Below are 23,502 nucleotides of genomic sequence, written 5' to 3'. Positions count from 1 at the left end.
AGAGGGCCAGGGAGTAAAGAGTGCTGATTGATCAGGAGGTGCCAGCTGATGCACCATAACGCAGGGTCTAAAAAATATCTTGAGCACCAATCTTAGGTTTTACAATAGTAATGTTATCGGTAGGAACAACTAGGGAGGATTGAAATCTTGTGGCTTCTGGCTGCATGGCTCCTAAGCCATCATTTCCAATCTTGTGGTTAATAGGTTAGTCTTACAAAGACGGTCTGGTCCCCCTGGCAAGAAGGGGGTTTGTTTCGGGAAACTACTGTTATCATCTTTGTTTCAAAGTTAGACTATAAATTAAATTCCTCCCAAAGTTAGTTTGGCCTGCACCCAGGAATGAAGAAGGGCAGCTTGGAGAGTGTAAGCAAGCTGGAGTCAGTTAGGTCAGACCTCTTTCATAATTTTCTCAGTGTTTATTTTTGCAAAGGCGGTTTCAATACTCCTAATTTTTCTTGTTAAAATTACAATATATACTATTTCAGACTTTTTCTTCAGTATATGAAAGGATTTAAAGATTTTTGTCACTTCTCATAAAAAACTGAATTATTTATTAGTTTTAAATTTCTTCCCATCATCTTATGCAGTAACAACATATATAGCACAGTATCTTGAACGAATTGAGGAAAGAAATATAGCTCAGAGCAATCTGAGCCCTGTGAGGTCTGCAAAAGGTGCCAGGCCCAGAGAGACATGAGCACATGACTTTAGTTACATCTTACAACCCCCCACCATCTTGCATCCATGCCCAGGGGTAATTGTTTTTTGTTTGGGTTTTTGTTTTGATACAGGGTCCTGCTCTGTTTCCCAGGCTGGAGTACAATGGCATGATCCCAGCTCACTGCAGCCTCCACCTCCCTGGCTCAAGTGATCTGCCCCACTTAGCTTCAAGAGTAGCTGGGACTACAGGTGCATGCCACCATGTCTGGCTAATTTTTGTGTGAGTGTGAAGATGTGGTCTCACCATGTTACCCAGGCTGTGCTCAAGCTATCTTCCTTTTTTGGCCTCCCAAAGTTCTGGGATTATAGGCATGAGCCAACATGCCCTTTATCAGGTTTTTTTTTTTTTGTTTTTTGTTTTTTTTTTTCAGACAGGGTCTCACTCTGTTGCTCAGGCTGGAGTTCAGTGGCATGATCATGGATTTTGTTGCCCTGGCTGGTCTTTAACTCCTACCTTGGCCTCCCTGGGTGTTGGGATTACAGGTGTGAGCCACTGTGCCCAGTCAGGGACAATTGTTTAAAGGCATTCTGGCTGGCATGGTGGTTCATCCTGTAATCTTGGCATTTTGGAAAGACAAGAGAATCACTTGAACCTAGGAGTTTGAGATCAACTTCGGCAGTATAGAGGAAACCTGTCTCTATTTAAATACAACTATTTTGAAGAAAAAAAAAGGCATTTTGTTTCTGACTAGCTGACCTGCCCATTATCTTCATGTTCCTGAAATTTGTGATACAAAGAATGTCTTACAGCCAATCAATAAATTATATATTTAAATGTAAGTTATTGGCACATATATTAGCCCATTATCACACTGCTATAAAGAACTACCTGAGGTCCGGCATGGTGGCTTATGCCTGTAATCCCAGCACTTTGGGAGGCCGAGGCGGGTGAATCACTTGAGGTCAGGAGTTCGAGATGAGCCTGGCCAACATCGTGAAACCCCGTTTCTACTAAAAATGCAAAAATTAGTCCAGCGTGGTGGCGGACACCTGTAATCCCAGCTGCTGGGGAGGCTGAGGCAGGAGAATCACTCGAACCCTGGAGGCGGAGGTTGCATTGAGCCAAGATTGCACCACCGCACTCCAGCCTGGGTGATGAAGCGAGACTGTCTCAAAAAAAAAAAAAAAAAAAAAAAGAACTACCTGAGACTGGGTAATTTATTTAAAAAAGAGGTTAGATTGACTCACAGTTCCGCACGGCTGGGAAGGCCTCAGGAAACTTACAATCATGGTGGAAGGCAAAGGAAAAGCCAAGAACGTCTTACTGTAGCAGATCAGGAAGACAGAGAGAGAGAGTGAAACCACCAGATCTTAGGAGAACTCACTCACTATTATGAGAACAGTAAGGAGGAAATCCAACCCCCATGATCCAGTCACCCCCCACCAGGCCCCGTCCATGACACGTAGGGATTACAATTCAACATGAGATTTGGGTGGGGACACAGAGCCAAACCGTATCAGTAAACAGCATAAGACCACCTCTTCTTGTCCCTTAAAAACCTACTTGTGGCTGGGTGTGGTGGTTTACACCTGTAATCCCAGTACTTTGGGAGGCAGAGGTGGGAAGATTGCTTGAGCCCAGGAGTTCAAAACCAGCCTGAGCAATACAGTGAGACCCTCTCTCTCTCTCTAAAAAAAAAAAAAAAAAAAAAAACAGTCAAGAGGATTGCTTGAGCCCACGAGGCACAGGCTGCAGTGAGCCTTGATTGTGCCACTGCACTCAGCCTGGATGACAGAGAAAGACCCTTTCTCGTAAATAAAATAAAATAAAACAAAATTCCAGCTACTTGTAATCGCTGCTAGTTGGAGTATATATTCAGGGAACTTTGAGTCTATGTTCTAGGTTGCAGTCTTTAAAGCTGGCCCAGATAAACTCTCTACTTACATTACATTTGCCTCAGTTTAGGTCAACAGAACAACAGTACAATCTGGATTTTAATTGAATTGAGCAAACGGATATTTTTTCTTGAAGGCCACACAATGCTCTACAACCTGAGGAAAGAGGCATTAGGGAAAAGGAAGAGGAGGGGTATTGTATTTTTCCAAGTGGTTCTTTAATTTTCTTTTCAGGTTAATTTGTTTGTTGCTTTTTTCATCACCTAAATGCCTATTTTGTATATTAACCAAAATATGTCAATAAAATATATTTTTGGATCACATTTTTAGCCAACTAACTCATAACAAGCATAGTCCTGAAAAACTTTAAAAAAGGCATATTGAGCTGGGTGCGGTGGCTTACGCCTGCGATCCCAGCACTTTGGGAGGCCGAGATGGGCAGATCAGGAGGTCAGGAGTTTGAGACCTTCCTGGCCAACATGGTGAAACCCTGTCTGTACCAAAAGTACAAAAAAATTAGCTGGGAGTGGTGGTACACGCCTGTAATCCCAGCTACTCTGGAGGCTGAGGCAGGAGTATTGCTTGAACCCACGAGGCAGAGGTTGCAGTGAGCCAAGATTGAGCCATTGCACTCCAACCTGGGCTACAGGGGGAGACTTCATCTCAAAAAAACAAAACAAAACAAAAGTGTGTTGTGTTTTTTACGTTATCTACCAAATTTTAATATTAAATTTCATTTGATATCACTTAGAAGCAATGACATAAAAAAAGGATGATTGTGCTGAGTTATCAAGTTTTTCTCTCTTAACAACACAAAAAGACTTTTCTAGGTAGAAATAGATACAAATAAGAGGAGAGAGGGAGTGTGTTTATGTACTTCTTTCACTAGAATATATTTTTACAAAATAATAATGTACCTAGTAATAATACTTTGGAGTGCTTTACCATCTCTATTCTTTACTTATGCTGCCATCTATATGCGAGCAAGACATTTTCAAATTAGTATTTCACAAAAACCATTTATTTGAGTCCTTACTGCATTACTTTAAAAGTTCAGACCATTCTAAGTAATCTATGAGTTTAATCAATGGTACCGTTAGAATTAGCCTCTGGAATCTTCTACCATTGAGTTTCTATCAAATTCTAAGGGGAGATAGAAGTGCTGTAGGTCTAAATTGTATGCAACCCATCATCCTAATTATATCATGTAGGGAGGCCAGCTGGCTAGCTGTCAAGAGACCTCAGGAAGCTCATTTACATTGGTAAATTCACTGTGGCACAGGCTCTGAATCTTTGCTCAGCAGGTTCAAAACTTGAATTTTTGTCAGCATGTTGAAAGTAAATTCTTCTCTTAGCAGACTCATATTATTCAAACATACAGAGGCTGAAATGGTATTAATTTACAATGGGCAACAAATTTTTTATGTGAGTTGTGCATTTACTCTTTAGAGACAAAATTACCTGGGAAGACAAGTATAATTGAAAGTTTGGGGGGTATGTATTCAGAACGAGAGAAGGTAGCTGGAAGATGTACCTTACATTTTTGTCAAATTTGTCATGTGGCCCAGAGTGTTTTGCGTGTGTGACCCAAGGTCTCTTCTTCCCTGTAGTTACAGGGTTGAGTACGAAAATGTAGGTATACATAGGCTGTGTAGTTTAGTTTGGGAGGCAAGGTGAGACTTGCAGATGAGTAGGAATTAGACAGGTAACAGTAGGATGAGTGTAGGGAACATTCCAGGCATATGAAATAGCATATATAATGGTTTAGAAGTAAGGGAGAGACTATGATGAGCCCAGAAATGTGTAATAGTTCAGCATGACTGAAGTGTACAGTGTAAAGAAAATAATGTCAGGCTGGGCACAGTGGCTCACATCTTTAATCCCAGGACTGTGGGAGGCCAAGGTGGGAGAATCATTTGAGGCCAGGAGGTTGAGGCTGCAATGAGCTGAGATCGCAGCACTGCATTCCAGCCTGGGCGACAGTGTGAGATCCTATCTATATCCAAAAAGAAAAAAAAAAAAAAAAAAAAGAGAGAGAGAGAGAGAAAGAAAGAATTCTTCTTCAGCACCCTATTATGTAAAACAGATACAGATAAAAGTAAAGCTATATCAGCTAACTCAAGGGTGAATAACACAGGGCCTCAATTGCTTGATTTTCTCCATCCACTGAGGTGGCTTCTGAGGACTCTAGGGCTTCAAGGAACACACTTTCAAAAACACTAAACTCCACAAATTTAAAGAAATCTAAGCTCTGACTAATGGTGGAATGACATCTCTATACTACACTCTAAATAACTTCACCTGACCACTGTTCTGTCGTGAGTAGGTCTATGCAAACCTACCCTAACATCTGAGGAAGCTGAGAGGCTGAAGAAAGAGGCTGATATAACCAATTCTCAGAAAGAAACATTTAACAGGGATTTACAAAAGGAAGGCACAGTCTCAGATGTCCACAAGGGAGATGGTGGACCCCCATTCCATTACCCCTCAGACCCAGAGCTTATATATATATATCTTTACCATAGGGAAAGAATGTGTAGAACAATTGAAGTTGACTTCCAAGGAGAAGGCAAGAATGCTGTGTGAGTCTGGCTAAGGTAGGATTTATGGTCAAGGTTGTTTTGACCTAAGGGCAGGATTCACTGTAACAGTGGAAAAAGTAGAAATCTTAGAGGCCTTCCTGGAACAGTGATTAATCAGATGTCAACATGGTGGATTAGTATCCAAGATGGAGTTGCTTTAGCTTCCACAATCCCACAAACATATTTCAGAAATAGCTTCAGATATTAGTTCTGTTTCTAAAATTTGTCCACACCATCTTTTGTAGTACTTTATATGTTGTATTACATTTTGTTGGGTGCTCAGCTTGGGGTCCACAGGCAGGTCTTGCTTAGGAGACACTGGCATTCGAGAGTCACCCTGTTATCATAGACGGGAATTTTTGTTGTGCCATCTTTACACTGTCTATGTTGTACTCTACCAACTTGAAGTTTAAATGCGATAGACTTGGCTATTGCTTATCACATATATTAAAAACATCATTTAAAATTTATTTATTTATTTATTTTTTTTTTTGAGACAGAGTCTCACTCTGTCACCCAGGCTAGAGTACAGTGGTGTGATCTCAGCTCACTGCAACGTCCACCTCCCAGGTTCAAGTGATTCTTGTGCCTCAGTCTCCTGAGTAGCTGGGATTACAACTGTGCACCACCATGCCCAGCTAACTTTTATATTTTTAGTAGAGATGGGGTTTCTATGTTGACCAGGCTGGTCTTGAACTCCTGACCTCAAGTGATCCACCCACCTTGGCCTCCCAAAGTGCTGGGATTACAGGCGTGAGCCACCATGCCCAGCCAAGAACATCATTTTTATTTTCATTTATTTAAAAAATATTATTTATTTAGAGACAATGTCTCACTCTGTCACTCAGGCTAGCATGCACTGGTGCTGTCATAGCTCACTATAGCCTCAAACTCCTGTATGCAAGCTATTCTCCTGCTCCAGCTTCCCAAGTAGCTAGGACTACAGGTGTGTGCCACCATGCCTGGCTAACTTTTAAATTTTTGTAGAGACAGGGTCTTGCTGTGTTGCCTAGGCTGGAACAGCATTATTTATAATATATCTTAAAATGTAATTATTGCCAACTTGAAGAGTCAAACTGTGTAAAATATTTTAAGACATTTATTGTGAGCCAAATATGACTGACCATGGCTCATGACACAGCCCTCAGGAAGTCCTGAGAACATGTGCCCAAGGTGGTTGGGGTACAGTGTGGTTTTATATACTTTAGGAAGGCATGAGACATCAATCAAATACATTTAAGAAATACGTGGGTTTGGTTTAAAAAGGCAGGACAACTTAAAGCGGCGTATTCCAGGCTATCAGTAAATTTAAACATTTTCTGATTGACAACTGGTTGAGTTTATGTGAAGACCTGGGATTAATGGAAAGCAATGTTCAGGTTGAGATAAAGGATTGTGGAGACCAAGTTTTATTGTGCAGAAGATTCTCTCACTCCAGACTTCTGAGAGACAGCTGGTTGTGGTCTGGTGTGGTGGCTTATACCTGTAATCCTAGCACTTTGGGAGGCCAAGGCAGGTGGATCACCTGAGGTCAAGAGTTTGGGACTAACCTGGCCAACATGGTGAAACCTTGTCTCTACTGAAAATACAAAAATCAGCCAGGTGTAGTGACACACACCTGTAATCCCAGCTACTCAGGAGGCTGAGGCAGGAGAATTGCTTGAACCTGGGGGGCAGAGGTTGCAGTGAGCTGAGATGGCGCCACTTCACTCCAGCCTGGGTGAAAGAATGAAACTCCATCTCAGAAAAAAAAAAAAAAAAGAAAGAGAGAGAGAGAGAGAGAGAGAGAGAGCAGGTTGTAAAATGTTTCTTATTGGACCTAAAAGCGCACCTGACTCTTAGTTGATTATCTTCTGGATCTGGAAAGGAAGGAAGGAAACCAAAGGGGAAAGAGGATTCTCTATAGGATGTGGATTTTTTCCACAAGAGACTTTGCAGGACAATTTCAAGGTATGGCAAGGAAATATATTCTGGGGTTAAATACTTTTTCCTTGTGTCATAATATTATGCCAGAGTAAGATTGAAAAGTAAGTCACTATAGGCCAGGCTCAGTGGCTCACGCCTGTAATCGCAGCACTTTGGGAGGCTGAAGTGGGTGGATCACGAGGTCAGGAGATCGAGACCATCCTGGCTAACATGGTGAAACCCCGTCTCTACTAAAAACACAAAACAAAATTAGCCGGGCGTGGTGGCAGGCGCCTGTAGTCCCAGCTACTCGGGAGGCTGAGGCAGGAGAACAGCGTGAACCCAGGAGGCAGAGCTTGCAGTGAGCCGAGATCGTGCCACTGCACTCCAGCCTGGGCGACAGAGTGAGACTCCAAAAAACAAACAAACAAACAAAGAAAAACAACAACAAACAAGAAAAGTAAGTCACTATATATAGGATCAAATAAAACCCATCTGATGAGAATTTATGGTTTGTAGGACATGACTCCCTAGGCCCCTTAGGTAGGAATTTGGGCAAGATAAAAAAAAAATCAGAACTTAGTCTTCACTATTATTTTGAATTTTCCCTAATCCTGCCTTCAAATAAATTCAATGGAGACCAGAGACTTTTCTTGAGGTTATGCAAGTCAGTTAGGGCCTGGAGAAAACCAGCAGGAAGTACTAGAGAATTCATGTATCTCCCAACTCTGAGCTCCTCATCTTTACTGCCCTCTCTACCCTGCCCTCAAAGGCTGAAAGAAGCATAGATCAATGCTAGGCGTCAACTAGTTAGTTCAATGATGTTAACATAATTTGTGAACCATTCAGTTAATTTAAACCCCCAAAAAAAAGAAAAAAGAAAGAAAAAGCTATTTTAGTTTGGTTAGTGGTCATGTCTGAATTCTAAAGAATCCATAAACTATTTTGGCCTTGCTTATACAGAGCCATCATTTACACTTTGCTTATTTTTGTTGTGATTTTTGTGTGTGTGTGTGTGTGAGAGATGGTGTCTTGCTCTGTTGCCCAGGCTGGAGTACAGTGGCGCTATCTTGGCTCACTGTAACCTCTTTCTCCCAGGTTCAAGCAATATTGTCATTTTTTCATGGACTTGCTTCTAGTTGGAAGTGAATTATTTGGTTATCACACAGGAAATTGACAAGAAAGGTGCCTTAAAAAAGTTCTTTTGTTTGCTTGCTTTGTTTTGTTTTTTGAGACAGAGTCTTGCTCTGTCACCCAGGCTAGAGTGCAATGGCCTGATCTTGGCTCACTGCAACCTTCAACTCCCGAGTTCAAGGGATTCTCCTGCCTCAGCCTCCTGAGTAGCTGGGATTACAGGCGCCCGCCATCATGCTCAGCTAATTTTTGTATTTTTGTAAAGACAGGGTTTCACCATGTTGGCCAGGCTGATCTTGAACTCCTGATCACCTCAGGTGATCTGCCCGCCTCGGCCTCCCAAGTGCTGGGATTACAGGCATGAGCCACCAAGCCCAGCCCAATGTTCTAATTTATGGAAAGTAAGAAATAGGTTGTTTCCCATAAATACTGGGAAATTTTGAAGAGTCAAGAAACGTGCACACACATTATGTAAAAAGAAAAAAGATTGTCAGATGGGATCAAAAGATTGTTGGATTGCTTTCAAGATTGTTGCATTTGGATCACTTCTTCGTAAATAGGAAGATGTTAGCTTGAGGAACTTTGGAAGTTAACTGTTATAGGAGTAATTATATACCTTTCACCCCTTCAATCCTTCATTAATTCAACAAATATTTATTTAGTGTTTACCACAAATTGAGAAATGTTTTGGTTTTGAAGTCACAGCACTGAAGTGGGGACAAGATCCTTGTGCTCAGAAAATTGACATTCTTGTTGGGAAGACATACGCAGACAAACAAGGTAAGTCAGAAATGGTAGTTTCTCTACCATGTAGAGAATTAGAATGGGTGACTAGAGATTCAAAGCACTTTGGATGAGGTGGTCCTTGAAGACCTCTCTAAGGAAGTGACTTTAAGAGAATTATCTGAATGACACAAAATTAACTACAAGATTTCAGGAGAAAGCATTCCCTAAATAGGAACTGGTTGATGTACAGGCAGGAATAGGTTTTGTGCAACTGAGAAAAGTCCAGAGCAGCTGGGGCATAGTGGGCCAAGGGGAAGATGTTCTAAGTGGAAAGCAGAGAAGCAGGCAGGCCCAGATCAGCAGGGCATGTAAGCCAGGATGAGGTATTTGGATTTCATTGTGATGATAACAGGAAGCTACAATCTAGGAGGGCAGTGACATTTTTGATTTGCATTTTTAAAAGTTGTGCCTGGCTTCTGTGTAATGAATGGATTACACAGAAGGCAAAGTAAAAGCCGGGAGACCAACTAGGAGACTATTCTAGTAGTCTCAACAGGAGATGAAGGGGCTATAAACTAGGGTGAAAGTGGCGAGAAGTGGCAGATTTGGGATATATTTTGGAGGTGGATCTGTCAGGACATCCTGATGGATTTGCTGGAAGGAAGAGAAATGGTGAGATAAAGAGATTTTTGGTTTGAACCAACAATCTGGTAGTGATACATACTGAGACAGGAAAACTGGTGAAGAAGTTTTCAGGATAAAAATGAAACAGTTTTGTTTGGGCCATGTTAAGTTTGAGATGCTCACTAGATATCCAAGAAGAAATATGAAGTAGATATATATATATATAGATAGATAGATAGATAGACAGATAGATAGATAGATTTCTTTTTTTGAGATGGAATCTCACTCTATTGCCCAGGCTGGCATGCAGTGGCACCATCTCGGTTCACCACAACCTCCGCCTCCCAGGGTCAAGCCATTCTCCTGCCTCAGCCTCCCGAGTAGCTGGGATTACAGGCACATACCACCATGCTGGGCTCATTTTTGTATTTTGAGTACAGATGGGGTTTCACCATGTTGGCCAGGCTGGTTTGGAACTCCTGACCTCATGATCCACCCACCTTGGCCTCCCAAAGTGCTGGGATTACAGGTGTGAGCCACCCCGCCCAGCCTGATAGATGAAATTTAAAGCCAGGGGACTAGTTGAGATTACTTCCAGGCTGAGTATGACAGATAAAAGCAAGGGCCCCAGAACAGAGTAGGGGCACTCCAACATTAAGATATGCAGTAGAGAAGCCATCAGACAGAGAGGCAATGGGCATTGAGGAGAAAAACCAGAAAGTATAGTGTCAAGGAAGCCAAGAGAATAAAGTAACTCAAGGAGAGAGTGGTTAACTGTTTTCTATATAGGAAACAGTCAAAGTCAAAACAATAAAGTAGTCACTGGAATAGGAAACATGCAGGTCGTTAGTGATCATAAGAACAGCCTTATTGGAGTCAGTGGGACACAGGCTACAGAGGCTCGATTGGAAAGGGTCGAGAAGAAAATATAGAGTGAAAAAGTGCAGCAACTATAGATGTGTAGGCCATCTTGAAGATCTTGAGAAAGAAGACAGAAATAAAGTGTAACAGGGATGCTGCTGGGCAACTGTTAAAGGAGTAATTACATACCTTTCCTTTGAAGGATTCCTTCAATCCTTCCTTCATTCGTTCAACAAATATTTATTTAGTGCTAATCATGAATTGGGCAATGTTTTAGTTTTGGGGTCACAGCAGTGAAACAGGTATAAGATCCTTGTGCTCAGAAATTTGATATTCTTGTTGGGGAGACATATACCTGAGATCTGTGGTTATTAACGCAGAATGAGCCCAACAACCCAAGTTATATATGTGTACCTCTAGTGATATTTAGACACTTTCCTATTCCTATATATATATGTGTGTGTGCGTATATATATATATGTATATATTAGATGAAGTCTCGCTCTATCACCCAGGCTGGAGTGCAATGGTGTGATCTCAGCTTACTGCCACCTCCACCTCCTGCCTTCAAGCGATTCTCATGCCTTAGCCTCCCCAGTAGCTGGGACTACAGACATGCAGCACCATGCCTGGCTAATTTTTGTATTTTCTGTAGAGACAGGATTTCACCATGTTCACCAGGCTGGTCTTGAACTCCTGATCTCAGGTGATCCACCCCCCTCACCTCCCAAAGTGCTGGGATTACAGGAGTGAGCCACTGTGCCCAGCCTTCTATTCCTATTGATTCTGTGCAGCAGAGAGTAGGTGGTTAATTGAACTTAACCAGGGTTTGGCCTCTGCTAGACAAAAGCAATGGAGGAAGAGAAAGGTGAAGAAGTGGCCGGGTGTGGTGGCTTAAATCTGTAATCCTAGCATTTTGGTAGGCAGAGGTGGGTGGATTACCTGAGCTCAGGAGTTCGAGACCAACCCTGGTGAACACGGTGAAACCCCGTCTCTACTAAAAGTACAAAAAATTAGCTGGGCATGGTGGTGGGTGCCTGTAGTCCCAGCTACTCAGGAGGCTGAGGGAGGAGAATCGCTTGAATCCAGGAGGCAGAGATTGTAGTGAGATTGCACCACTGCACTCCAGCCTAGGCAACAGAGCAAGACTACATCTCAAAAAAAAAAAAAAAAAAAAAAAAGAAAAAAGAAACGTGAAGAAGTTAAGCATATTTGCAAAGGGAAGATTGTAGAGTTGTACCACGGGTTTCAGGAGGGGTTTTGATAGAAATGAGTAGGCTAGGGAAATGACTGATAGTAAGAAAGTAAGAGGGGCCAATGGATTTGAGGTCTTGCTGGGGATCAAAGTAAATAGATGGTGGGGGAATATTAATGCACAAGAGCTGAACAGATAGGAATTAGTGGTCAGACACGGTAAGCAGAAATGCTATGTGTAGGAAGCTGCTAGATTAGTGAAGGGTATTCTTACATGATTGTCTCACCCACTGCTTATTTTCTTTTGGAGTAATTAAGTTCTCCAGTGTATTATCCCAGTGATGGAGTTATCATGAATTGTGCAGGGGAGTACACGGATTTTCAAATAATCCATGTAGCTCAGCTGTAGACGAGAGCCTATTATATTATTCAAAGGATTCTACAGGAGAACTCCAGTAAAGAAAGTCTTAGTATGTAACATTAATAAGCAGTTTTAAACTTTTTTTTTTTTTAAAGACAGGGTCTCACTTTGTCACCCAGGATGGAGTACAGTGGTGAGAACATAGCTCACTGCAGCCTCAACCTCCCTGGGCTCAGGTGATCCTCCCACCTCAGCTTCCTGAGTAGCTGGGACCACAGGCTCACACCACCATACCCAGCTAATATTTTTTTAGACGAGTTATTGCCATGTTGTCCAGGCTGGTCTGGAACTTCTGGGCTCAAGCGATCTGTCTGCTTGCGTCTCCCGAAGTGCTGGGATTACAGGCATAAAGTCAGTGTGCCTGACCCTAAACTAATTTTTGAAAAACAAAAAAGAGGAAAAAAGTCACTTTTATCACCCCATGTTGCTGAGAATGTTTCCCATATTGTCTGAAAATAAAGCACCTCATGTTTAGAAAGATGGAAAAGTATGTGCTTCGTAAGGGCATTATCACTGGTGATTACTACTAAATTAGCTGTAGGCATGACTGTTCTGCTGCACCATCAAGAGACACACACACATAATAAAAAACCAAATATATCTGGAATAGCAATATCGTATTACATTATATAATGCATTATACTTTACAAAACATTTTCCTATTCATTAACTCGTTTGCAAATAATATTTGATTTTGTGCTGCTTTTCAAAAGATCTGGAAGTACTTTCCAAAAAGCACTCCATTCATTGCTTCATAGGCTTCATTCAGTGTTCAGTTGTTTTTTTTTTTTCCCCCTTCCAGCAAGGTTAGTTCCATTATTCCCTCTCCTTCCCTGTTCAAGCAATATTAAAGGCTTCTCTTTTTCTACCAGGGTGTTAAGTTGAGCCTCTTGGCTTGTGAATATTGGCAGAATAGTAGGATGCAGAAGCTGTGATTTCTCGAGTTAAATAATGACATCGCGCCTGGAGGTCAGTTCCAAGTCCACGCCGTTTTGGAACGATATTTATCTGTGACCTCTTTTTTTTCTTAATCTATAAAACAGAGGCATTAATGACAATTTACTTCATATATCTATTATCAGAATAGGACTTAAAATTCCTTAGGAGGTCAAGCACGGGCTTTAGGAAAAGGAAAGCACAACATGTGAACATCAGCCTGTTAAAAACTGTTTTGATCTAGAAAAGACAACCTCAAACTTCTCTTGACAATTCAAATTCCAGCTTCTTCCTACCCTTCTTTTTTAAATCTTTGCTTTCTCTTTGGCTGAAATTAGAAGCAGGAAGGGAGCAGGGAAAGGAAACCAGGGGCTGGAAAAGGGCAGGGGAGCCCAACAGACCGGTTAAGCACGTCTGAGATTCTCTAGTGGGCTTCAACCCAGAGGCTTAGAGGCAGAGTCAGCGTTTCCAGCAGAAACGAGGATATAGCTCAGGCTCAATACCTTGTCCACAGTCAGGAGCAATAGCCGGAAGGGTGACATCGACACATTTTACAAAACAGCCTGAGGAGTCCCCTCCTCCCGCCTGGGTCAGGGAGGGACACCCCCGGGGGTCCTCGCCCGCCTCCCACTAGCTGGCACGCGGTCGTCGCGCGGGCGCGGCCCTCTGACGGAGCCCATGCGTGCGCTCCGCAGCCTCGGCGTCCCCCAGCTAGCCGGAAGAAGCTGCGGCGACAGCGTCCTGCCGCCTGTCCGTCACGCAGCCGCCCACGCTGCCACCGCTTCCGATTGGTCGCTGGCCCGGACCGGCCCCCTTCAGCCCCGCCTCCCGCGGATGGACAGGCGAGGGGCGGGCCCGCCGCCGCCCCGCCCCCCGGCGGCCGCGGGCGGGCCCGCCCAGCTGTCAGTTACGGGGGCCGCCCGGCGGGCGGGCAGGAGGCGCTCGCAGGCTGTCTAGTCGTTTGCTCGCTCTCTCTCGCGTGCTCCCTCTCGCCGCCTGTGGGGAAGTCGGGGCCGCCCGAGCGGCCGCCGCCACCGCCTCGCCCCGACCTCCTTCCAGGTCCCCTCCCGGCCCAGTCCCTCCCGCCCGCGCACCCCGAGTAGTCAGTGGCCCCGCGCAGGGTTTGGAGAGTCACCGAGGCGGCGCCGGGTGGTGGTTAAACCATGTTAAGGAGGATTTTACAGAGGGTAAGAGAGTGAAACCGTCTTTCCGGCAGCACGTGAGCGGGACTGCCGGAGCTTCGGGCCGCGGCGCGGGCGCCCCTCCTCAGCGCGGGCTCTTTCCTTCTCTAGGCCCCACAGCCCGGCAGGCTCTTAGGCCTCGGTCGCCTGGCCCGGGGGCGGGGAGGGCGGGTGGGGCCGGCGCGGCGGGGCGGCAGGCGGAGCCCTGATGGCCCCGCGCGTCGAGGCCTGGCGCCCGCTCCGGCGCGAGGCTCGGTCTGTGCGAGCAGGCTGCGACCTGGAGGGTGTGGTGCCGGCGCGTTCCTCCCGGGATCCCGGAGTGGGAATGAAAATGGAGAGTTGGTTGCCCGTGGGACGGGCCGACTGGCCGCCTGCCGGGCTGGAGAACGCCCCCTGGGAGATTGCGGGCGGCTTGCTTCGCCCTTCCCCACCCGCCGCACTCCCCGTGTCCCCCAATTTGACACTACGCGCACCTGCCACACACGGCCCCGCTTTCTCCTTTGGGCCACATTGGAGGGTGGTGTGGTGAGCCCCGGCCTACCTTGGGCCCAGTCGTGAGACTGACACTGGCAAAGTCAGCCGAGAAGGAAGATGTTACTCACTGTTGGAAACTTTTTTTTAATTAAAAAGACGTTTTCTGTCCAAGCCCCACTACCTTATTTTAGCTATCCGAGAATAAATCCGCAGTAAGCTTGATCAAGTGGTATACACTTAGTTTCTGCCAGTGCTGTCTCTGAAATCTGGAAAACCTTGAGGATAGAAAGATTAGAGCATTAGAAAACTGTAAGTGTATCATTTGGGAATCAGTTACTAGAATAACATAATTCACATCTCTTTTCTTATAAGAGTTGTTGTACCTATCAACTGTTAAATTTTTTTGGGGGGGGGGGCTATAGCTTTTTTCTTTTCTTTTTGAAGCTGATAGGGTGTAACAAAATGTAAATGATTGAAAAGTAGGTGCCAGGCCTATTAGTTCTTTACCGAGGGAGTAGCATAACTAGTTCAAAGGACAAAAGAAATTAGTTAATTTGTAGGATTCAGCCGAGGAATGTGCGGAAGAGAGTTGAGTCATCCAGTAGATAGGAAGGGAGTGCTCTTGCTTCTGCCTAGCTTTCTCCTAAAAGAATGAAGTCATGTGAAACTTGGTCAGTTATTAGAGGGAGAAATAGTTAACTTCTTTATCTGACAACCTGTATTGACATTTAATTGTATTTTGCAGTGTTTTGTCAGTTTTGAAATCCCGATCAGCGATGATTTTGGCAGTAGCAAGGGCGTGTCCTTTACTTTTCCCATCACTTCCTTAGTTCAGCAGTAAAGACATCTGTGCATTATTTACTTTGAGGCTTTAGGAGATTTTTCTTTTATCAGACCTGGAGGAACTGTTTACCTCATGTTTCAGATTGTGTTTCTGTCATAGTGAAAGTTAGTTTGCCCGTGGTTTGCTTTGAAGTTTACAAATAAAAGTGTTTACTGGTTTAAGAATGGCTTCTGTAGTTATAGATTGGTTTTCAGAAATAAGGGATGCTTTCTAGTAATCTTGGTTTGAAGTTAAACATGGAGATTATATGAAGATCATTTTTAATGTTGGTGCATACCTATCAACTGTTAAAAAGCTTCCGTTGAAACTACAAAAGTGAAATTGATTGTGGTTGTTGCCAGAGGTGTGATATTGAATCATCACATCCGAGTAAGTCAGTTGACAACTGAGTTTCTTAACGTTGGCGCTATTGGCATTTGTGACTGGATAATTCTTTGTCGTGGGAGGCTGCCCTGTGCCTTGTAGGATGTTAGCAGCATCCTTGGCATCTACCCCCACTAGATGCCAGTAGCATTCCCCTATATTCCCTTCGCCCTTGTTGTGACAACCAAAAATACCTCCAGATTTTACCAGATGTCTCCTAGGAGCAAAATTGCCTCTGGTTGAGAATCAATGTGTTAAATGCATTAACTCTTTAATAGGAAAGTTTGAAGTGTTTTTCACATTTAAGTACTTAACTTTCTTTTATTCGGTGTATTTATATTGAGTTTCAGTAAATGCCAGTCTTCATGCTAAGGGCTGGGAAATAGTTGATTAAGCTGTGGGTCCTCCCTTTGGAACTCACAGGCTGTTTGGGAGGTGAACTTTTAAAATGACAGTGGTATGTAATAGAATAATGAAGAGGACAGAGGACCCAGGAGGCACTCTTTGGGAGGAGGTGAGGGTAATTAGGAAAAGCTTCAGGGAGGAGGGCATATTCACAGCTCAGAAGAGGGAAGGGCATGTCAGGCAGAGGGAACAGCAAATGCAAAGAGATGGAGTCATAAAAGGCGCACTCCCCACACTGTGGGGAGTGTGAACAGTTAAGCTTAGGAAGTGAGATGGTCTGTAGCAATTAGTAAGAGATGAAGTTACCGTGGTGGCTAGAGACCAAATTGTGAGAGGACTTAAGAGTCCCTTTGAAGGAGCTCAGCTTTTATCGTGTAGTTGGGTCAGTGTTAATGCTGAGTATTTAATAGGGACATTTTGATAAATGTCTTAAATCTGGTGATTTACTAGTTTAGAAGGTAGAATATATATTTTATTAACTCTGCAAGTGGTATTTACCAACAAGTATAACTTGAATCTTTAAATTGTGTAACATGGCAACCTAATTTACCCCACACTGCTAGTCTTATTTCTCAGCGTAGATATTAAGATATAAGATGAAAGCTATTGTTAATTTAGAGATTTATTTGCAATGGACTCCGTGCTTTGAAATTATGTGGCATTCCTTTAACATTTTGTTTTTAGATGACCTTTTCATTTTAACTATTCTTATTTTCTTCTGAATAATGTCCTTTAAATAGCATTTTTTAAAAGAAGAAAGAGACAAAGTGCTTACAATCAATTAGAAGTCAAAGTCTTTGAACATCATCAGTCTCAGGATACTTTACAGAAATTTGATTTCTGGTTCTTCTGCTTCTGTCCCTCCTTCTGCTCATGCTCCTCCTTTTTCATTAGCTTACTAAGGTGTTTCTCTGAGGCTTGAAAGAGGCTAGAAAACAAAAACAAAAACAAAAAAACCTCAAAACAAAACCAAAATGAAGTAGCTCCAATATGTATGTATTGAATATTTTACTTTAGAGTCCTTTGAAGAAAAACATGAATTTAAAGTACTTAATGGTTAGAAATTTAATCAACATTTAGTACCTTAGGCAACTTGTAAACCTTGTTGCCATTTCTTTCTAAAGTATTATAACTTACTGTGGGCTGGCTTAGTGGCTCATGCCTGTAATTCCAGCACTTTGGGAGGCCGAGGCGTGCAGATCACTGAGATCAGGAGTTCGAGATCAGCTTGGTCAATGTAGTGAAACCCTGTCTCTACCAAAAAATACAAAAATTAGCCGGGCATCGTGGTGCACGCCTGTAGTCCCAACTACTTGGGAGGCTGAGGTGGGAGAATTGCTTGAACCTGGGAGGCAGAGGTTACAGTGAGCCAAGTTTGCACCACTACATTCCAGCAACAGAGTGAGACCCTGCCTTAGAAAAAAAAAAAAAAAAAAAGAAAGTGACGTACTCTGATTAGTGGTTTTTTTTTGTTGTTGAGACATCTATTGTGGGCCTACTGTGTGCTGTGCAGACAATGATGGGTAAAGCAGGCATGAATTTCTGTGGAGTTTAGTGTCCAGTGGAAGAGAGGAATTGTTCAGAGATTCATACAACTGTACTATTGAATGAGTTCTAGGAAGGACAAACACAGTCCCAAGAACACCCAGCAAGAGGGCCCTGGTCTTAGATGTTGGGAAGGCTTCCCAGATTAGTTGTACATCTAAGTTTGATGAAAGTATTGCTCATTTATTGAAGTGAATTTTAAAAAGTGACAGCTAATGGAATGATTTTCTTTTTGAGTGTTTTTTTTTTTTTGGGCATGTTAGGAATAAAGAGATTAAGATATTAAAGATCCAGGACTAGAACTGAGAATAAAGAAGACATTAAGAAATGAAAGAACTAGGGTTAGTACTCAGTTTTCTTCTCTAATTCCAGTGGACTTTTGGTTGAGCTAAAGAAATAATGTAATTTAGTAGTTAAGAACATGAACTCTGATGCCAGACTCCCTGGGTTTGTATCCTATTTCATTTACTATCTGTGTAGTTTTGGAGAAGTTACTTCTCTGTGTCTCAGTAAAATAGTTGTAATAATACTACCCTCCTTATAAAGTGGAGAACTAGATAATTAATATGTATAAAAGTCTTAGCCAGGCGCAGTGGCTCACGCCTGTAATCCCAGCACTTTGGGAGGCTGAGGTGGGTGGATCACCTGAGGTCAGGAGTTTGAGACCAGCTTGGCCAACATAGTGAAACCCTGTCTCTACTAAAAATAGAAAAAATTAGCTGGGCGTGGTGGCCGGCACCTGTAATCCCAGCTATTAGGGAGGCTGAGGCAGGGGAACTGCTTGAACCCGGGAGGTTACAGTGAGCCGAGATCATGCCATTTCACTCTCCAGCCTGGGCAACAAGCAAAACTCCATCTCAAAAAAAAAAAAAAAAAAAAAAGTCTTACATGTTAGCTGCCGCTAATGTTGGTATTTTCTTGTTGTTTTTGGTGTTTAACTTTCTTTTCTTTTTTGAAACAAGGTCTTGCTCTGTCAGCCAGGATGGAGTGCAGTGACACCATCACGTTCACTGCAGCCCCTGCCTCCTAGGCTCAAGTGGCCCTCCTGCCTAAGCCTCAGGAATAGCTGGGACTATAGGCGTGAACTACTACACCTGGCTGATTTTTTTAAATGATGTTTTAGTGTCATTATAAACTCCAAATTTCTTTAAGGAACACTTTTCTTATCACTTCCTTTATTTTTCTAGTCTCCATTTTTTTTTTCTTTTTTGTAGATGAGGTAGATGAGGACTTAGAACATAGGTGCATTCATTTTATGTACTACTGAATATTTATTTTGTGCTAACTACTGTGCAAAACACTCTTGAGAATAAAAAACAAAAAACAAAACAAAACAAAAACCTGCTGAGCTTTAATGGAGGAGACAGATAAATAATTACAAAACAATGTGATAAGTGTTGTAATATATACACAGAGGAAAAGTTTGTAAGCACAAAAGAAAAAGTAACTATGTGGTGGAGAAGGGGTGTGGTAGGGGAGGGCAAGGAATAGAGATTGTGGAAGTCTTTGCAGAGGATAGAAGTGACTCAGGCAAGGAGGGACAAAGGACAGAAGGGCATTTTAGAGATCGGAACCAGACAAATCCAAGGCATGATATAGTTTAATATAGAGTAGGGGGATTGTGAGTATTTCTGGATGTGGATGGGATGGTTGCAACAGGTAGCTTGAAGGGTTTTGGACCTTATACTGTAGACAGTAAGGAGCCACAGAGAATTTTAAAGTTATCAAATTTGTAATAAGGAAAACCCTCCAAAAGTAGTTCTCCCAGATAATCTTTACTTTATTTTATTTTATTTTTGAGGCGGAGTTTTGCTCTTGTTCCCCAGGCTGAAATGCAATGATGCAATCTTGGCTCACTGCAACCTCCGCCTCCCGAGTTCAAGCAACTCTTCTGCCTCAGCCTCCCGAGTAGCTGGGATTACAGGCGCCTGCCACCACGCCCAGCTAATTTTTTTCTTGTATTTTTAGTAGAGACAGGGTTTCACTGTGTTGGCCAGGCTGGTCTTGAACTCCTGACCTCAGGCGATCCGCCCGCCTCGGCTTCCCAAAGTGCTGGGATTACAGGCGTGAGCCACCGCACCCGGCCAGGGTAGAGATTTTTTTGTTTTCCTTTGTATGTTTTGGTCTAACATGGTGCTTGATGCCTGGTGGTTTTTCAGTAGTACATATTAACTACTTGGTGGCCCTGTAGAGAGGATGACTTCATTAGGGAGACATCAGCTAGAAAGTTATTGTTGTTCTTAAAATTGTTGCATATTGGAATCATTTGGAATTCTTAAAAACAAACCAGATTTTTGAGTTTCTCAATTGAATCAGAATTTCTGGACCTCTGGCCCTTAGTCTAGGGGATAATTAAAGCTTGAATTCAAGCAGTGGTTTTGTGGATAGAGAGAGAATAAAGTGATTTTCAAGAAGAGGAATAGAATTGCTAGAACTTGTTGACTTGTGAGTAGTTTGGGTAGCTGTGAGGGTGGTGGAATAGACCTAAGATTAAGGATAGAGGTGGAGGAAAAGGTTGGGGAAGAAGAGAAAAGTGAACTAGAGGTCTGGACTTTCCAAGTGGAGATGTTCAGTAGGCAAGAGAAAATACAAGTCTAGCACTCAGGAGACAAGTAGAGGCGGGTGTTAGGTATATGTAAATGTTGAAGAAAAGTTGAGTCAAATAAGGACTGAGAAGTGCCCACTGAATGTGACAATTGGGTCATACCTATTTCGGTTGCAAGAGAGTCACAGGGGGAAATGAATGACTAGGAAGTAAGGGAATAGAAACAGGGAATATAGACTACATGGAAAGTGTTGAAATATTAAATGCATTAATGTAATCTGTCATTCTTTGACCATCTTCTAATAACTTTCTTTTTTTTTTTTTTTTTTTTGAGACAGAGTCTTGCTCTGTCGCCAGGCTGGAGTACAGTGGTGTGATCTCAGCTCACTGCAACCTCTGCCTCCTGGGTTCAAGCGATTCTCTTGCCTCAGCCTCCTGAGTAGCTGGGACTAAAGGCATGTGCCACCATATCCGGCAAATTTTTGTATTTTTCGTAGAGACAGGGTTTCACCATGTTGTCCAGGATGATCTTCTGACCTCGTGATCCACCTGCCTCAGCCTCCCAGAGTGCTGGGATTACAGTCGTGAGCCACTACACCCAGCCAATAATTTTATTTTCAAGGATTACAGATCTCAAATTAGTTTAAGTTGAAAGAGGGATTTATTATAAGGTTTCATAGTGATCTAAGATCTGGAATTACTGTATACATAGTTGGGTCTCTGGAGAGCAGGACCTGGAATGTGTCAGGGACAGAGGCAGCTCTTTTCTCTGTCTCACACTTTCTGATGGACCACTGGCTTCTTATCCCCACTTCTCTGTGCCTAGTCTCGCTGCTGCTTACTAAGTGTGGCCAGGATTTTGATGGCCATCTGACATGATTCCACATGCCTTTCACGTTAACTTTGCATAGCCAACTGGCCCAATGTCTTGTTTCCAGAATCCCAACAGAATAATCTAAAACGTTTTTCTCATCTTTTCTAGTCAGGTCATGCATAGGTCTCTGGATGGCCAATAGAATTGTTTCCTCTGGGTCAAGTGTCCATTGCTGGTCTAATCAACCAACGTTGGGGGTGGGGTAATATTGTGTCTTCAGGAGTTGTGGCAGCATGAAACACATCTTTTGTAGGTCGTTCTTCTAGAAATAAACCTTACCATGGCTCTGTAACAGTGATAATGTTTCTGATTAAGTTCATTTGGTTCTAGGAGTAAAGAATCTATTGGGTTAGCTCAAATAGGATGGTAATGGTTATAAGGATACATTCTGCAATTAAAAAAAGGTAGAATTTCATAGAAATCCAAGGCCAAAAAATGTCATATGGGGCTGAGCCTCTGACACATCTTTACTGGAAGTCTTTGCAGGATTAAGGCGGTGCTCTTTGGGAGCTCTGTAACAGGGCTTTATAGATTTTTCACTGTAGGGTTCATCTGTTAAAGGACTTAGTTCACCTGTTTGCATGCTTGTTTCTGCTGTTAAGTAATTTTTTTTTAATTTTTTTATTTTTTTTTTGAGATGGAGTCTCGTTCTTGTTACCCAGGCTGGAGTGCAATGGCGTGATCTCGGCTCACCACAACCTCTGCCTCCCTGGTTCAAGCGATTCTGCTGCCTCATCCTCCTGAGTAGCTGGGATTACAGGCATGCGCCACCATGCCCGGCTAATTTTGTAGTTTTAGTAGAGGTGGGGTTTCTCCATGTTGGTCAGGCTGCTCTTTTTTTTTTTTTTTTAAATTATTTTTTTATTATTATACTTTAAGTTCTAGGGTACATGTGCATAACGTGCAGTTTTGTTACATATGTATACTTGTGCCACGTTGGTGTGCTGCACCCATCGACTCGTCAGCACCCATCAACTCGTCATTTACATCAGGTATAACTCCCAATGCAATCCCTCCCCCCTCCCCCCGGTCAGGCTGCTCTTGAATTCCCGACCTCAGATGATTCGCCTGCCAAAGTGCTGGGATTACAGGCATGAGCCACCGCGCCCAGCATTTCTTACTCTTTATTCTAGTTTTCTTAATACCATGGCTTCTGCACACTCAGAATCTATGGTCTTTTGAAACTTTGGCTGGGTTGTAACTTTGATTTGCTCAAGTCCTTCAAGTACTCTTACTTTGTCTCATAACTACAGTGTATGTCTGTTTAGTGTCAGTTTGTACAGCTAATCAATCATTTCTCTTTTTAATTTGTAATTCACAGGCCTAAACATGGGACCCAGCTGTAGCTGTTCATTGCTGCATTGGCCTCCCCACACCCTGCACTGGGCCATTTCACTGGTGGCTAGCTAGCTGGTTGAGTCCAAGTGATCACATCTGGTTAGTCAGCAGTAAGCATGGGAATCATATAACTTGGCTGTCTTGGGCTTTGTTCTCAACACGAACAGTGGTAGGACAGCTTACTGTAGGATGGATCATGGCTGTTGCATGCCCTATGATTGATTGACATATTTAGCACAAAGATGCATAGACATCTGTTTTAGTGTTGCATGGGCCATAGCAGTAGATGCAATTTAATAAAAATCATCTTCTTTCCCTTATCTCAGTTTTTAATATCAGACTGTGGCTAAATTTTACATATGTATGCGAATATAAAATTTTTTCCAGTGTGTTGGTGGTATTTTATTTTGACTTAATTAACTAAATAATGTTTGGAAAATGTTTTAAGAGTTCCTTCCTTTATACTGTGCTGTGCCAAAATAATTGCTTTGTGAATGGATTAAGTGGTTGGTAGGTCATGTGGAGTTAGATCCCCAATAAAGAAGTAGGAGTTTATTTTGTTTTGTAAAACTTTTTTTTGTTTGTTTCGTATAACTTGTTTGCAACTGCCCATATATTTTAAGCAATGATTTTATTTTAAAAATATTTAAAAATGATAAAATATATTTCTGATTATGAAAATAAATCATACACATCATGAAAATTTGAAAAGTTTAGAAAAGAAAAATTGAGAAGTAGCATAGGGCTGTACCACTGTGGGTAGTTTAACTTTAAAAGCGCAAGACTCAAAAGTCAGATGGAATCTCAGCTCTTCCCATTATTACATTTGTGGTCTTAGCTAATGACTAAGTTAGCTTTTTAAACTTTTTTTTTTTTCCCCACTTGGGTAAATGAGAGTAATCTGTTGTCTTTACTCGAAAGATTGTTGTGAGAATTAAATGTTATAAAGCAATTAAAGTGCCTGGCATAGTGCCCATCATAGAGTTTACATCTT

General features: G+C 42.6%; 1 protein-coding gene and 1 long non-coding RNA gene across 4 annotated transcripts in view; one reads left to right on the top strand and one right to left on the bottom strand.

Moving 5' to 3' along the window:
• Positions 1–12,616: 12,616 nt before the first annotated feature.
• Positions 12,617–13,694, bottom strand: LOC103875966. The gene is made up of 2 exons (XR_634996.4): positions 13,443–13,694; positions 12,617–13,035 (listed from the first exon to the last, which is right to left on the bottom strand). It is a non-coding gene; the product is annotated as an uncharacterized LOC103875966 (long non-coding RNA).
• A 130-nt stretch (positions 13,695–13,824) lies between these two features.
• Positions 13,825–23,502, top strand: part of EEA1 (early endosome antigen 1) — a 165,201-nt gene continuing 155,523 nt past the window's right edge. Inside the window, exon 1 of one of the 3 annotated variants that reach the window (XM_021922756.2) lies at positions 13,825–14,126. In XM_021922756.2, coding sequence (XP_021778448.1) covers positions 14,103–14,126 — 24 coding nt within the window. In that variant the 5' untranslated portion in view covers positions 13,825–14,102. The remainder of the gene's footprint in view (positions 14,127–23,502) is intronic. The other 2 variants (XM_021922755.2, XM_021922754.2) reach the window with 2 other exon arrangements.

Source organism: Papio anubis, chromosome 9 (assembly GCF_008728515.1).
Source record: "Papio anubis isolate 15944 chromosome 9, Panubis1.0, whole genome shotgun sequence".
In the NCBI taxonomy this organism is placed as follows: domain Eukaryota; kingdom Metazoa; phylum Chordata; class Mammalia; order Primates; family Cercopithecidae; genus Papio; species Papio anubis.
The sequence above is the reverse complement of the archived record's forward strand: the minus strand, read 5'-3'. Positions and strand labels throughout refer to the sequence as shown.